Raw genomic sequence first — 15,667 nt, 5'->3', positions numbered from 1 at the left:
TTTTGTCTTTTTTTTGGTCTTTTTGAGACAGGGTCTCACTATACTATTCAGGCTGGTCTTGAACTCACTTTGTAGCCCAGGCTGGCCTCAAACTCTTGATTCTCCTGCTCAGCCTCCCAAGTGCTGGGATTATAGGCATGTGCCACCATGCCCAGATCTCCTAATATATTTTTGAGAGCCAAATTTTGTAAAGGTGGTTGTTTCTAAAAGCAACTAATTTTAAGAAAACATTTTACATAATTGTAGTTTAAACTCTTGTGTTTAGCAGTTTCAGACTATTTAATAAAACTGATTATATTTGCCAACTGCTTCAATTAGAAACTAAAGTTTTCTGAGTTCTGTATTACTCTGCTACACCAGAAAGCCTAATATTTTTTAATACAAAGTAGGACATAATAAAATATTACATGTTAATTAATACAAAATAAAATTAAAAACACTTACCTACACAATTTTAAGATATTATATACAGGTTTTACAAACTGGTGCTGGGTTTTAATTTTTTCTGCACACAGATTCATAATTTTAAATATTTGTGCTAAATCTCTTAAAGGCTTTAGTATTTTTAGTTAAGAAATATTAACTTTAATATTTCCATTATCATGATATTTATAGCACTTCTTTTAAGGAACTTTACATAATTTCATCTATTTTGTTAAATGTAGACATTGTTTTAACTATTCTTATTCTGAAATATAAAAAGAAAAACTTAGAACTATATTTTCAGCAAAATGTATTTTTTTCTCCAGAATCTCTTATTCAAATTTTTTCCCTCTCACAACTTTAGAATGGGATTACCAACTACTACACTATGTACTCAGCTGATCAATAACTTACTATTAGCAATGAATAAAAACACATTAAAATTAACTTAATGATTCACTCAATAATGTCCTTTATTCCCATCTGCACAAACATATACAGTATTCCCTTGGAACAAGCAACCCAAACTTTTTTTTACTGAAATTTTTTTTTTTTTTTTTTTGAGACAGGGTCTTGCTATGTATCCCAGGCTGGCGTTGAACTCACAGTGATCCTCCTGCCTCAGCCTTCTGATGCTGGGATTACAGGTATGTACCACCACACCTAGATTACTGCATTTGCTTATTCATATTTAACTCATGCATTTTTTTTTTTTTTTTTTGTGAGGCCTGTATAGCTGTTCTGTTCATGGGCCATTTGAACAAGAAGATCAAAGCCATGGTGTCTGCCTCCTAACTCATGCATTTTTTAACAGCCAGAGTTTACACTGGTTGGGATTTTGTTTCATGTAAAACTAGTATAGAAAGCTAGTCATTGCTAATGTACTGAGCTCTTCTATTTCTTCCTAAGAAACTCCTAGAAAGAAGGTAGAAAGAAGAGGATCAACCAAGAACTAGAACTTATAACTGCCATGATCTCTTAGCTGTAAAAATGATCAGTTAAATCTGTTTATGTACCAATAGGGTTTTTAAACAGTTAAAAGAAAAAGTGCATTTACTTGAAGATGTAGCGAGGCAAGCACACCAGAAGTATTCATCTCTATTAACTCCCTAGACAAGTGACCAAGATACTTCTTTAACTTCATTTGTGGTGTTTTACAGCTTCTAAAGCCAGGTTATTAAAACATGCTCAGAAATAGATCCATCTGCCAGCAAGGGGCTAACCTGCAGGAAAATAATGGCAGTGCTGAGGTGTCAGGTTAAGACAGGAAAATTCACTTGCTAGGGGATTTTCTTGGCTTCTGCCAAAAGTGCTTACTATCCACGGGGGTCTAATGGATCCCTACAATACCAAACCTAAGATAAATATAAGATTTTGATAAATTATATGGCACATTTCTCTAAATGGAAATGGTTTAAGATGCTCTGCACTGGGACAAATTAATATTAGACTGATATTTTCTTGAGAAGTCAGAAAACTGTCAGCGGTGGTTTGGGTCAATTCTACTTGAGTCTGTGACCACTGCCTGTTCTAGAACTATGTGTTCCTAGTTTATAACAAGATGAAAAGGAAAGTGACAGTGGACTTTAAAAAACTTTGATAGAAATCTAATATTCCTGTGACACTTGTTACAGTAGCACACATATGTAAGTGTTTTAAAAATCACCCAACAACAAACTGGTTCTTGTATATAGACAGCTTTAAAGTTTGGAGACACACTGGTTTCACATTCTGATCAGGGTGGTATATTCAGTCCAGACAATATATTTATATAGTGTTTTTAAGATTATAAAGCACTTGCATGAACATTTTCTCATTTAATTGTAATAACATTATGAAGTACAATTATCCTTATTTTATAACAATAGAAAAGTGATGAAGTTTATCAGAGGTACACTTGCCCATGTAGACTGTCCGAAACAAGACTTTAACTTGTCCTTCTTAAAAACATCTGTTTTCTGACTCTACAGTAATTGACATTATCCACAGATAATAACAGTACAATGCACAGAATAATGGTTTTTCCGAAGATGCCCATATCAATATTCTAATCTCAGGAGCCCGTGAATGTCCTCTCAGGAACTTTTCAGATGTGATCAGATTAAGGGTCTTGGGATGGGAATACCATCCTAGAGTTCCAGGTAGGCCCAATGTAATCACAGGGCTCCTTGTAAGAGAAAGAGGAGGGAGGAGGAGAGGGTCAGGGAACAGAGGAGAGACGACAGGATGGAAGCAGAGGTGAGAGCGAAGCCCTGGAAGGCAAAGGCAGGGGCAGATCAGATCAGATCTGTTCAGGAAGCCTGGGGGTGTGGGGTAGAAGGGACACCAGGCATGAACATGGATTCCCCAGCTCTGCCAGCATCCTGACTTTAGCCCAGTGAGACTGATTCCAGGCCTCTGACCTCCAGAACTGTAAGATAACAAATGTATACTCTTTCTGGCCACTAAGTTTGTAATCAGTTACTACTAGGAAACCAAAACATTTAGAACAAAAATTCTCCCATTCCAACATAAGTAAAACAAATATACATGTATATATAAAGGATACAAATCCATTCTGATAACACTGCACCAGTTTCTTGACAGACTGAAGTTGTTTTTCTTCTAAATCACCCTAAAATAAATGTTCTATTTAGTTCTTTTGCTCTATAAAATTTGCTGAAAGTTTTAAAAATTTCTTCATATGAAAACAAAGTAGAAACATTAAAATTATCAAGTTATTTGTAAATTACTATAAGCATTATAAAATGTTTCCAGAAACAGTGAAGGTAAAAAAAAACCCTACCATTCAAATTTAGCTAGGAAATTAAAAATTTATCTTTTTTTTTTTTGTCTCTTTGAGACAGGGTCTCGCTATGCAGTTCAGGCTGACCTTGAGCTCACTCTGTGGCCTAGGCTGGCCCGAACTCTGAGCCGTCCTCCTGCCTCGGATTCCTGAGTGCTGGGAGGAAATTAAAAATTTAAATCTGGTTAATATAAACGCAGCAACTCTCTCCAGAAATATTATTAGCAATAGCTGAAATATGTTGTAATTTTTTTCTATGCCATGTATCACATAGGCACTATATATAATATCACTCAATTTATCTTCAAAATGACACTATTATCAGGATACTATTATCTCTCTTTTGAAGAATAGGATACTCACCTGAAATACTTTGTCTAAATACACAGTGCTAAAATGTGGTGATATTAGGAGTCAATTTTGGTAAATTTATATTTTTAACTTCTAAAATATGCCCAAGAATATTGTGGAAATCAAGCATCCACAGTTAATTAAAAACAAAAACAAAAACAAAACAAACCTCTAGCCTAGGCTGTGTTTTCAAGACTGATTCCCTTCTATTCTTTTAAGATTTCTAAAACCATCTGTGAAAAGCCTAGGCTTTGTCTATATGTTTTTCCCCCAGGCCTTAGGTAAGAACTAAAACAAACTCTCTATAGTTGAGTTTTATTTTTTTAAGGAAATGCAGCTACATTCACAATTTAAAAATCAATTTTCACAAAATCATACTCAGCAAAAAATAAATTAACCTTGGTAATTACACTTATTTTTCTTCTATTTAAGAAAGTAGAGACTAAAGGAAAAAAATGACTAAATTTTGTGTTTAAAACTCACTGGACACTTTTGTTTCAATGGCTGTAGTATGGTCAACTCATTTTCTATGTATTAATGTGAAATCTCTTTTGGACAAGGCTACATATATCTTTACAGTTTGTGCTGGCTTTTAGGCATTTAGTCAATGCTTGGGCCTCGGAAGAGTGTGGTGTGTGAACACGTGTGAATATACATTTACTATCCTCTTTTCTTGATGACAAAGTTGGTGGTTTTGAGCTTGTGTCTGAAATAATTTTATTTCCATTACATTCTATAAAGAACTCTCTCAAAATAAATTTTCTACACGTTATGTATGACTCTTTATATGACCTGATTTCACATCAGCAAATTCATATTAGAAAATTGTGAGACCTCTTTTACTACCACCTCTTTCCTGCAGCCCTACTTGATAATAAGCAATTCACGGAGGTATTCTTAGGAATCCCCATGTTTACAGCCATTGTGGATTTGTCTATCCATAAGAGCAACTCCTCTTTGGCCTTCCTATCTGGTGAAATATATTCATCTTAAATTTAAACAGTTCTTGAATTTAAGATATACACTATTTTGAGGCCAGGCATGGTGGCACATATGTGTAAATCCAAGCTACTTGGGCCGCTGAATGAGGAGGCTCATAAATTTGAAGCCAGTGACACCTTGTCTCAACATTTTAAAAAGCGCTATAGCTGTAGCTCAGTACTCATGTGCTTGTGTGAGGCCCTGGTTGTAATCTCCAGTAACAACAACAACAAATTTTAAAAAAGAATACTGTTTGAAATGTTTTCCACAAAAAGAGATAAGGGAGACTTACCCTTGGGTGAATATATATTACCATTCAGAGAATTAAAAGTTTGGAAGCAAGTAGCAGAGTAATTTGCTCTCAAAGCTTACTCACTTTATCATTTTCTTCAAGGAGTTTGATGACATGATTAGGGTCCATCGGCTTGAAAACACCCTAAAAACATACAATTTTTAGTATTCTACATCAGGAGAATTTAAGAAATCCTACCAAGCACACTATTTTTAGGATATTTTTCCTCAGTAACTTAAAAATACCTACAACAATAACAGATGGGAGAATGCAAAAGATGAGACCTTATAAGAAGGTGAATGAATTTTGGAGGAAAAAAACCACCCTCCTGAATTCTAGTATTATCTTATAATCTTAATGTTTTTAAATTTAAACAGTCCTAAAAGAGCCAAAAGAGCATGTGGAATAATGGTACTTGTGTGCTGTGGAAAATAAAATTATACAATATTGTGCATGTGTGCGCATTAGACCGAGCTTGGTTATGCGAGTATATGATACGGCTACGGCATTCTTTTGTTCATCCACGGTAGAAAACACGAACCTCAGAAGTCACATGTCACGTCTCAAGGATTTTGTGGGCCCAGCCTGTCACTGACTCAGCTCAGTTCCCATCTGCTACTGGGTTGTGCACGTCACCGCCACTGCCCCTGCCTCTACTCTCACACCCTTCAGCACCGTCCTCTATGGCTGAAATAATCAAACTCAATGCTGAACACCACCCGGCCAAGCCAGTCAAAGACTCCCTGCTCATGCTTCTTAGCTCCTTTGCTTCACAAGGTGGCTGCAATCCGAGTCCCCTTCCTGGTTAACTCCCACAGCACCTTCAGGATGAGGCTCAGATGTGCCCTCCCAAAGCGATGCAAGGCGAAGGACGCCTTTCCTCTGTGCTCTCCTGGGCCTTGAACACACACACCCATCATGATTCCTGTCGCCTGGTTAGGAAAGGCTCTAGGACTCACCCTCCCACTACTCCCTGCCCTGAGTTTGCCTGAGGGCACAGACTCTTGGTTCAGGCATCCCTGGCACATGGCACATGGCATAGAGTATTGTCAGCGGTTTAGTAAGTGCTGATAACATGCACCCAGGAAGTCCTCTCATTGTAAGGGTACTTGTGGGTAAGTGGCAAAGGAAGCAGGAGGCGCTTCATCCAGTTTAAGTATTTAGGATAATACAGAAATCTCTGAATTTTTAAATGCAATTTTGGCTATATGTATGGGGAAGATTAACACTTTAGATTAATACTGCACTTTCTTTGTAATTCAAATATTATGCTAATGTTGCTTAGTCCCAGTGTAGGACTTAAGCTGTCCTAATTTCCTTTTTCTGGTCCTGCTTTCATAGTTATGTCTATTTTTAAAAGACTTTGTAAAGATGATGTTACTATGATATAAAATATTCAAAATTGAAAAAATCCATATCATCCCTACTATCCATCCATATATCTATTTTGTGTATTTTCTGGTTTTGTTTGCATGCACAAATACATAATTTCACTTAGCACTAATATTACCACTGCATTTCCTATATTTAAAATCTACAGCATATCTATAATGTACACCTTCCCATATACCTATGTAGGCATTATTGCATGACATATGGAGTTTATAATCTCCTTGTCTTTTGCAATTACAAACTCATATATTCTCCTATCAAGAAATTTCTTTCAAAAAGTTTTCTGTTAAACAATCATAACTTTAAATATGTAGAATGAGAACTTTATTTTTTATTTTTTTATTTTTTATTTTTTTTTGGTTTTTCTCCGGTACCGGGAACCGAACTCACGACCTTGCACTTGCCAGGCAGGCGCTTTTGCCGCTGAGCTAAATCCCCAGCCCTAGAATGAGAACTTTAAATATGCAGTATGAGAATGAGGTTAGTTACTAAAATGATTTAAGAATAAAAGAAGGACATACTAAACATATGTTTATACTTGGTATTATAGTTACCATTGTTATGTACTATTGTTAAACAGAATTTTGCTCTAACTCTTTTGAGAGGAGAGCTAGAGGGGAAATAGCTGGGTTGAATGGAATTTCTATTTTTAGGTTCTTGAGGTGTCATCATACTGATTTCCATAGTGCTTATACTAGTTTACAACTACCAACAATTTAGAAGGGTTCCTTTTTCCCCATAGCCCCTCCAGCATTTGTTATTATTTGATTTCTTGATGATGGCTCTCCTTTCAGGAGTAAGATGGAATCTCAGTGTTATTTTAATTTGTACTTCTCTAATGGCCAGAGATACTGAACAATTTTTCTAGTGTTCATTGGCCATTTGTACTCCTTCCTTTCAGTTGCCCAGTTTTTTTTATTGGATCTTTAATTTGAGGAATCTAGTATTTTGAGTTTTTATATATTCTAGGTATTAGTTCTCTGTCTTAGGTGTAGCTGGCAAAAAATTCTTTCCCAGTCTGTAGGCTGTCCCTTCACTTTGTTGGCAGTTTCCTCTGCTGTACATAAACCTTTTAATTTAATATAAATACATTTGTTGATTCTTAATATTATTTCTTGTGCAATGAGGGTTTGGTTCAGAAAGTCTTTGCTTATTCCTATGTTTTCAACGGTTTTATCTATTTTACTTTCCAGCAGATTGTTTCTGTTTTAACGTTTAGATCTTCTATACATTTTGATTTCAGTTTAGTACATGGTGAGAGATACAGTTCTAGATTCAGTCTTCTGCACGTCAGTAGCCAGTTTTCCCAGCACCATGTGCTAGAGGCTATCTTTCCTCCAGCATGTGATTCTGGCCTGTGTCAAAGATTAGACAGCTGAATGTGGCTGGAGTTGTTTCTGCATCTTCTATTCTGTTCCACTGACTCACAAGTCTGTTTTTGTGCCAGCAGCATCAGTTGCCTATTCTCTTTTCCTTCTGTGTTCTCAGATTATGCACACAGACACAGTGGGTGTTTATTTTATCATTTTCTGCAATATTTACTCTTAAGAGTTAGATAATTATATTGAAAAGTCAATGCAGGATTTCCTTTTTAATACCTGCCTGTATTATCAGACTCCCCCCAATAAACAGATATCACTTTTGATAAGAAACAGGGAATAGTAAAGATTAACGCATAGATTCTTTTTGGATTTATCTTGCATTATCACTTCATGTTGATCTGTGTCTTATCTGCGTGATATATCTTTAAAGAGTTCTTCCTCCCCATATCTTCCTTTGCCTTTTCCTGCTTCTGCAAATATTTCTTAGCAGGTTCTGTTTCAGGAAATATGCTAGGTACAGTGCAGCACAATTCTCTCAGATCCGGTAGGTGTCGATATGCAGTGAAATTTTACAGAAGTCCTTGTGTGTGATACTGAAGATCTTGCAAAACCACTGAATAGCTGAGAGACTAAAAATATAAATGAAAATGTGACAAAAGAACACTGGCCAACGTCTCTGCAGCCACCAGCATGGGATGCCCAGTCACAACCTACACAGCAATTGGCCCAGAAAAGTCAATATTTGGTCAATAACTTTCAGCTTCCCCCCCGCACCTTTGTGTGTGTGTGTGTGTGTGTGTGTGTGTGTGTGTGTGTGTATGTGGGGACCAACCTGAGAAAGTCAAACAAACGACTTAAAGATTCCAGTCAGAGAACAATAGGTCCCACTCTCTCACTATTAATCTTCCTTAGCTGCCTCCGTGTCTGCCCAAAGCAGTGGGTGAGCCCCTCCCTACAACAACCTTTGGTCTAAGTTCTCATTTACCCATAAGATTTAATCAGCAGAGTATAATAATAAAAAGATCATTTGTCTGCTGGTTGAACACTAAACTGGAGAGGACTAGACTGGAGGTAGGAGACCACTCTGCAACTTGAATCTTGGATAAGGTTTTGGCAACTTGTATAGATGACAGAGTACGGGGTTAAAAAATCAAGCAGTCTGAAGGAGAAAGACCTAATGAGTGACTGGATGTGGTGGAGGAAAGAAGAAAGGTTAGGGTAATCCCCCAGCCGGAGGGGTCACATGAATGGTCTCGCCACAGGCGACAGGGAATGCTGGAGAAGAGGTTTGTGACAATTAGTGAAAACTAGTTAAATTTGGGGCACAAGTTCTAAATCATGGGATTAAAGTGATAATTTAACATTTGGCGGTAAATACGATCAACTAATTATAACCATCTGTTTATTTTACAGATATTTACCGGGTGCCTGTGTGTCAGGCATTGTTCCAAGTGCTTCTGATATGGTAAGGAACAACACAAAATCGCTTGCTTTCATAAAGAACTGATGAGCTCTAGGGGAGCAAGTTTGGGAGGGGGCATCCCAGACCCAAACCATACCACATTTTAAAGCAGGAGCAAAGCATACATTAAAAATGTACAAAACAACTTGCGTATTTTACGCACTGCCTTAGGCAACAATTTTCAAGCCTATGTCTCGAACTACATAAACTCATCTTAGAGTAACTAAATGCCTGAATTTGGGCCTATGATAAGGAAAATTAAACAAAACAGCTATCAAAAACACAGGTCTCCAAGGTGGCATTTCCATATTAGGAAATCTCTAGCTGTGACTGCATAATTTTACATAATCCATTAGCTTTAGAGCTGAAATAATTTTAGGAGCTCTATTTTCCTGGATAATGGATGATATTAGTATAGATAAGCTATGTGTTTTCACTATACTGAATAGTTCTCTCTTATAATGTTTTTTTTAGTCTTTTCAGTGGCCGTCGATACTATTATTATCTCCACTGATTTAGGACACGTTGCTTTTGGCCACACAGCCAAGTGTGGGAGCTGGTGGAAAGAAGTGAAGAAGACGCCACCTTACTTTTAGCTACTGAGATAACTGTCTTTCAAGCACACGCAGGGGACAGGTTGTCCAAGCGAACTGGTTTGAAAGCACAGCAGACATTTAGAATTCCAAAGGTCTTTTCTGAAGTGACCAGAGGCAGCGTCAAGAAGGTTATTATCATAACCTCTACTAGGAACATTAGAACCCACTCAATTAGGACACGAACCGAATAACTGTCCATTTTTCACTACCTTAGTGGCTTCAGTTGTAAAAGCAACCACAAACACACAAAAACAAAACAGAACAAAAATAAGAGGCTTGAGTGATCATTAGATTTCTTCCAGCTCTAAAACATTCCTATGCCATTTCATTTCTTCAGTTAGAAACTGCCTCCCCGCCTCATGTTTTAAAAAATATAACTACTCCTAGCAGTAGAGGCAGGAAAAGGGATAAGTAGTAATGAAAGAAGAGAAATCAAAAGGGAAAGAGAAATACATAGACACATACACCACAACTACACTCCCTGTGTTGTACTTCTTACATTATCAACTCTCTTTGCAATGGCCTGCTGAAAGTGTTTTTCCTTTTTTCTCTTTTTAACCTATGCTTGCCTGCCTCATATAACCTTGCCAACTTTTTTTTTTTTTTACACCTAGTAATGGAAAAACAAGAGCCATTAGCAAATTTCACCTACTTCTTGGTTTTGCTCCTAGCTTAGGACTATGGTGGACTGCTGGGCTTCCTTGTGGCCTTCGGAGTAGACAGCTAGGTTTGCTCAGGGCTCTTCCCTCCACCTGGCTTGGAATACCCCCACAAAACCGATGAGGTAAACTCCCCGACACTTACAGGGCCTCACACAGCAGCACTGTTGCTCTGTGCAAATGTCTGACCGTCCTCAGAGAGCTCAACTCTATTTCCACAGAAGCGGTCCCCAGTCAACTGGCCTCTCCCAAAGAACTCTCTAATGCTGCAGGACTGGAACCCAGGAGACGCGGTTCCTGACGCAGCCTGAGACTCAGGAAGCCTCACCAGGAATTCCCATAGTGCCTCCACACCATTAATGTGAGACAGGGCAGAATTCTTCCTGAGGAGTCATGGTTATAAGCGCAGACATGGCTCTCTGGGGGGCCCAGTGGAACCCAGCATGAAAGGAAGGAATTGGGGTTTTCTGAACACCTCTACGATGAATGCAGGCCCAACCAAGGGTTTGCAGGTAAAACTTTTCAACCCTGTCAGAGTTAGTTTTGTATTCATAACAGAAGCAAACACAACAAAAGCAAGCCCCAACTCAAATGCAATAAAGCAAATCACTTCTCTCTCCCAAATCTGTCCGACCCACCCTATAACAATTTCTAATTTCTTATGCAAACGATGCCTCATTTCTAATTTCAACAGCCTTTTACTCCATTCTGAGCGTAGGCTTCAGTGGCAGCAAATGTAAGCACGGGAGAATTTACCTCTGTATCAAGATCACTTGAAAACAGGGATCTGCAGATGAAAGCCCAGCGCCAAATCAAACCCGCTGGCAAATCAAACTGCACCGAGAACGATTCTTTCCCGCCCGGCTTTTTCCTGGCCGCACTTTGCAAAGGACAGGAGGCCTCTCCCGCTCAGTTTAGCGGGACGCCTGCTCCTCGAGGATCGCGCCGCAGGCGTCCCCAGACGGGCTGATGACGGCAGCCAGCACCCCTGGCAAACGGCAGTTCCCAGAGGAGGGGCTCTGCCCGCCTGGAGCCTGCGTCCCGCTGGCCCTGTCTCCGCTAGGGTCCTCAATTCCACGCTTGCGGCCTTGGGGCCGAGGCTCTGCCCCCAGACGTCACCCCGCCGTGCGCCCCCACAGCACAGAGCCCTGTCCTCACCTGCGTCTCCTGGTCCTCAGCCACCACAGCGATCACCGGAATGTGGCGGGGGCTGCTGGGCTTGCTCCTTCCGCGGGGGTCCTGGCCCTCGGCCATCGCCGCGGCCTCCCCAGTGGGCATGGCAGGCGGCGGGTAAAGGCTGCCACCGGACAGGGAAGGCAGCCTGAGAGCCGCGGGCGTCGCAAGGGGCCTGAGGGGTCTGGCTACCACCTTGGCCGCCGCCAAACAGCCCGCATAGCGCCGCCACAGCCCACCCAGCACGGAGGCTCCCGATCCCAGGGCGGTTGTCAGCACGCGCCGGCGTTGCTAGGGGCGGGGCCGGGGGCGGAGCCGCGGCTCAGAGTACGGAAGCCCGTAGAATCGAAGCTCAATCCGTCCCTCCAGGTTTGAGGTGTGAGGGGTGGGATTTCTAGGTGTGCCAAAGGGACGCGGTACAGATCGGACTGTGGCTCCCTAGGCACTGAAAGTGTTTCACTTTAAACCAGCATTCCGCCCATGAGCTTCGAGTTAATTTATTGAATCTAGTGCAAGTTAACCCTTTGAAACCTACTCATCTGTGAGAATGGTTCTGAGCAGTGAATGAACGAGATGGTGTTCGTTAAGTGGTACTTGGCACATAATAAACAACCAGAATGGTCAAGAGAATCACTGATCAATTATGATTATCTCTATTATTACTGTTATTGTATCCTGAATAGAATGCGAGGGTCCACATTTGAGTAAAAAGCTTCTCAGGGTGAAAATTAGTATAACTGCATAAATCCAAATACAACGGCCTTGATAACTTTAAAACAAAACCTTTACTCATTTTTTATTTTTGTCTTTTTGAGACAGGATCTCGCTATGCAGTTCAGGTTGGCCTCGAACTCTCAGTGACACTCCTGCCTCAGCCTCCCCAGTGCTGGGATTACAGGCATGCGCCACCACATCTGGCTACCTTTACCCTTTTTAATCATTTTATTTTATGTAGAAAAAATTTTTTGGTAACTTTCAGAGCTTTTTTCAAGATTTAAATGTATTTTGTATCTTCTCTGGAATGTATACACAACAATCCCAATAAAAAAATAAATAAATGTAATTTAATTTCTCTGGCCTTTCTCCTCACTGGTCATTGAGCCGATCAATGATTTCTAAGTTTCTTCCACCTCAAACACTGAATGACATTTCTGACCCTAAACAATGGAAGCGCTTGATGTAAACTGTAGCCAAGGAAACCAGGGCTCTTCAAAGGAGCAATGAGCACTTCCAATCCTTATTTCCATGCTGCATTCCTCCGCTTTCCTTATTGTTGGGCCTCTGAAAATCCTCAGAGGTTACCAACATCTGTTGAACACGTTTTTGTCCTCATCCCGCTGTACTTGTCTGTAGCAGTTTACATGTTGACTGCCTGCCTGTCTCGAAATTCCTTTGCCTAAGTTCCACATTATTTTTTGTTTTGTCTTTACAGCCACTCTTTGATGTCTTTAAAGCTATTCTTAAGCCTTGCACCGGGAAGCCAGTTCAGAAAGTCTAAGGTGGCTATCACTCAGGAGAGGAGGGTGCAAATGATCTGCCAACTGTTTTGTTCACATGTCTTTAATTGCTGTTGAAAGGCCCAAGTATAGCAATCAAAGAGACTGAAACCACTTGGATAAACTTGGTGAAGTCCTTTGAGATTGACACCCATACCAAACCCATGTGGTGGTGGAGAGCTAACAACTGGATGAGTTGCTTATTCTTTGTGTGGCTACACTGATGTCTCGGGATAAGAAAAGATAAAGAAAAAAAAAGACTACAAAGGATATGTTTCAGTATAAAGCAGAACTTGTCTGGAAACATCCAGTGACTGTTGTGTTTCAGCCATAGGCTGGAGCTGGTACTCACCCTTAAACATCAGTGATCCTGGAATAGAGTCTGACTGTATTCTTTGGACCTAACTTAAGACACTTTCCTGAATAATGGACAATGGGACAGTTTATATTAGCTCTGCACAGACCTATACATTTGGCCTGTCCTATATTGAGAGTGCCAGTTTTCAGTGCGTAATTAGCATTATTCAAGAATTCCCACTTAGAAACTTCTGACTTTTCCTTCTCAGTGAAAACAGTGAAATTCTTCATGGTCAGAATCCCTTACCTATAAAGTCAATAGACTTTGTAAAACAAATCTTTTTTTGCTCTGAGGGCACATGCTTTATTCATTGACAGGTGAGAAGGGAGGAGAATCGTAGTTCTAGAACATTCCATATTCAGTCGCTTGGGGTGAATTACTTGTACTTTCCCAAAGGTACCAAACTTCCTCTACCATTACTTTTGGATTCTGTTGTACCATCACCTCTTCATATCTGTGGGGGACTGGCTTTCCCTCTCCTTACTGAAACCTAAAGGTGTTCAAATCCCTTATGCAACATGGCATATTTGCAAATTATTTATGTAAATCCAGCATATGTTACTTCAGGTCTAGATTACTTTTAATACCTAGTATAGATAATTTCCATGTAAATGTTTATTGTAGCTATTATTTAGGGACTAGTGACAAGACAAAAAGTGTATCCATGTTCAGTACAGACTCAATTTTTTTCTGAAGGTTTTTGCTCCATGATTGGTTAGATATACTGCTATGCAACGTGATGGTGTAGAGATCAAACTACACATTCAGATGATGCCACTCTTCAGATGATTTAAGTACTTTTCTTGCTGCTCAGACAAACTACTGGACACCCAAAGTTAAATGAGGAAAGGTTTATTTGGCTCACCGTTTGTAGAGGTTTCAGTTCATAGGTGGCTGGCTCCAAGGCAGGGTGGCATGGCAGAGGGGCATTGCAGAGGAGAAACTGTCCGTGGCAGGCAGAAGATTGCAAAATCAGCACATTAGCAAGCAGCAAGTGACAAGCAGTGACCCTCTTTCTGTCCCTTATATCCTATCCAGGCTACCCACTTTTAGGGTGGGTAGCACTCACACCCAGGTTAAGGCAGGCTTAATTCTAGCATCACATTATGAATCAATCCCAGCATCAAACCCTTGGTACTTCAAGAAAAGTACCTAAGTTAAATTTGATGTTACCCAGTTTAAGATAAACATTCGAGTTTCTTCCAAATCAAAATGGGAGCACTGGTCTGAGTTCCTGCTTAGGTATTGCCTAGGAGTCCAACTTTCTGGATCTTCTGAGCTGCGCTGAGTGAAGAGGAATTGTCTTGGGCTGCATATAAAATATATTAATGTGTATAAGTACAAAACTTCTTTTATTTTTTAACACTTGAATATACAAGGGCAGGTAGCCCACAGGCTGGACTTGCTTCATCTAATGATTGTTAGAAGTACAGGATTTGAACCCTCATGGTGGAAGTACTGAAATCAGAATTTCCATTTTAACAATATAACACAAGGTAATCCACATACACCTCCAAATTTGAGAAGCACTCCTCTCATGTGTGTTTTCATTTTATTGTTTTAAAGTAATTTTAAGTCTCCATAAAACTGGCTTTCAGTAATAATTTCTTTTGTGAATTTTCCATGTCCTTTATTTCCTTATTTATGATAAGATTAGTTTTATTTATTCTTCTTGTTAAGCCCACCAAATGCAGGCTTTTAAAAAGCTTTCACAGCTTAAACTATGAACGTTTATTTAATTTTAATCATTATTCACTGACTCATTGTTTTTATGACACCAAAACATACAAGGATGAAAGAGTAAGATGACTATGTTTTTGGGAAAAAAATATTTATTTTATTGGTACATTATAGATATTCACAGTGATAACATTGATCATAGGGAATTCATAGCTGTACATGGTATATCTCCTTCTTCTTTTATTCCCATTCCTCTTATCTCCTTTCAACCTCTCTTCCCCTCTTTATTTACAAAAGCTTTGTGTTCATTTTTTCCTTTTTTTTCTTGTCCCTTTTTTCCTTTCCCCCTCCCCTTTCCCTTGCTCCTCTTCTCATTTGAACATTTTCTTCCCCTTTCCCAATATCTATTATATATTTTCATCTGTACTTACACTTTTGGTTTCTCACACCACAGAAATCATTCAATATATACAAGTGTGTCCAATTTATTTCACTTATAAGTATGGTCTCAAGGTGCATCTATTTAGCTAGAAATGTCTCAAACTTCTCCTTTTTTTATTTTAAAGAGTAAAAGAAGGATAACATAATAATGGGGGGGGCTTACCAAATTACAGACAAAGTGGTAGGAAATTATCAATGGTTATTGTTTTACATATAGTTATCTACAAGATAGTTTCTCAGGAAAACAAATAGACAA

The 15,667-nt window shown here is 39.3% G+C and overlaps 2 protein-coding genes and 1 long non-coding RNA gene across 4 annotated transcripts in view; 1 reads left to right on the top strand and 2 right to left on the bottom strand.

Moving 5' to 3' along the window:
• Cfap69 (cilia and flagella associated protein 69) overlaps positions 1-12,220 on the bottom strand; it is a 67,892-nt gene extending 55,672 nt beyond the window's left edge. Inside the window, exons 1-4 of one of the 2 annotated variants that reach the window (XM_005387987.2) lie at positions 11,422-12,220; positions 4,917-4,976; positions 2,972-3,037; positions 445-554 (exon numbers count right to left, since the gene is read on the bottom strand). In XM_005387987.2, the coding sequence (XP_005388044.1) occupies positions 445-554; positions 2,972-3,037; positions 4,917-4,976; positions 11,422-11,541 (356 nt within the window). In that variant the 5' untranslated portion in view covers positions 11,542-12,220. The remainder of the gene's footprint in view (positions 1-444; positions 555-2,971; positions 3,038-4,916; positions 4,977-11,421) is intronic. The other variant, XM_005387988.2, reaches the window with a different exon arrangement.
• Positions 8,400-11,415, top strand: LOC106148904. Its single transcript, XR_001234655.1, has 3 exons — positions 8,400-8,617; positions 8,960-9,011; positions 9,483-11,415. It is a non-coding gene; the product is annotated as an uncharacterized LOC106148904 (long non-coding RNA).
• A 2,044-nt stretch (positions 12,221-14,264) lies between the features above and the next one.
• Steap2 (STEAP family member 2, metalloreductase) overlaps positions 14,265-15,667 on the bottom strand; it is a 44,133-nt gene continuing 42,730 nt past the window's right edge. The window contains exon 7 of the mRNA XM_013516006.1: positions 14,265-14,599. Within this exon, the coding sequence (XP_013371460.1) occupies positions 14,529-14,599 (71 nt within the window). The 3' untranslated portion in view covers positions 14,265-14,528. The remainder of the gene's footprint in view (positions 14,600-15,667) is intronic.

The sequence above is a fragment of the Chinchilla lanigera genome, unplaced genomic scaffold (genome assembly GCF_000276665.1).
Source record: "Chinchilla lanigera isolate Chin_1 unplaced genomic scaffold, ChiLan1.0 scaffold00031, whole genome shotgun sequence".
Lineage (NCBI taxonomy): Eukaryota > Metazoa > Chordata > Mammalia > Rodentia > Chinchillidae > Chinchilla > Chinchilla lanigera.
Note: the sequence above shows the minus strand (reverse complement) of the source record. Positions and strands in the feature narration are given on the sequence as shown.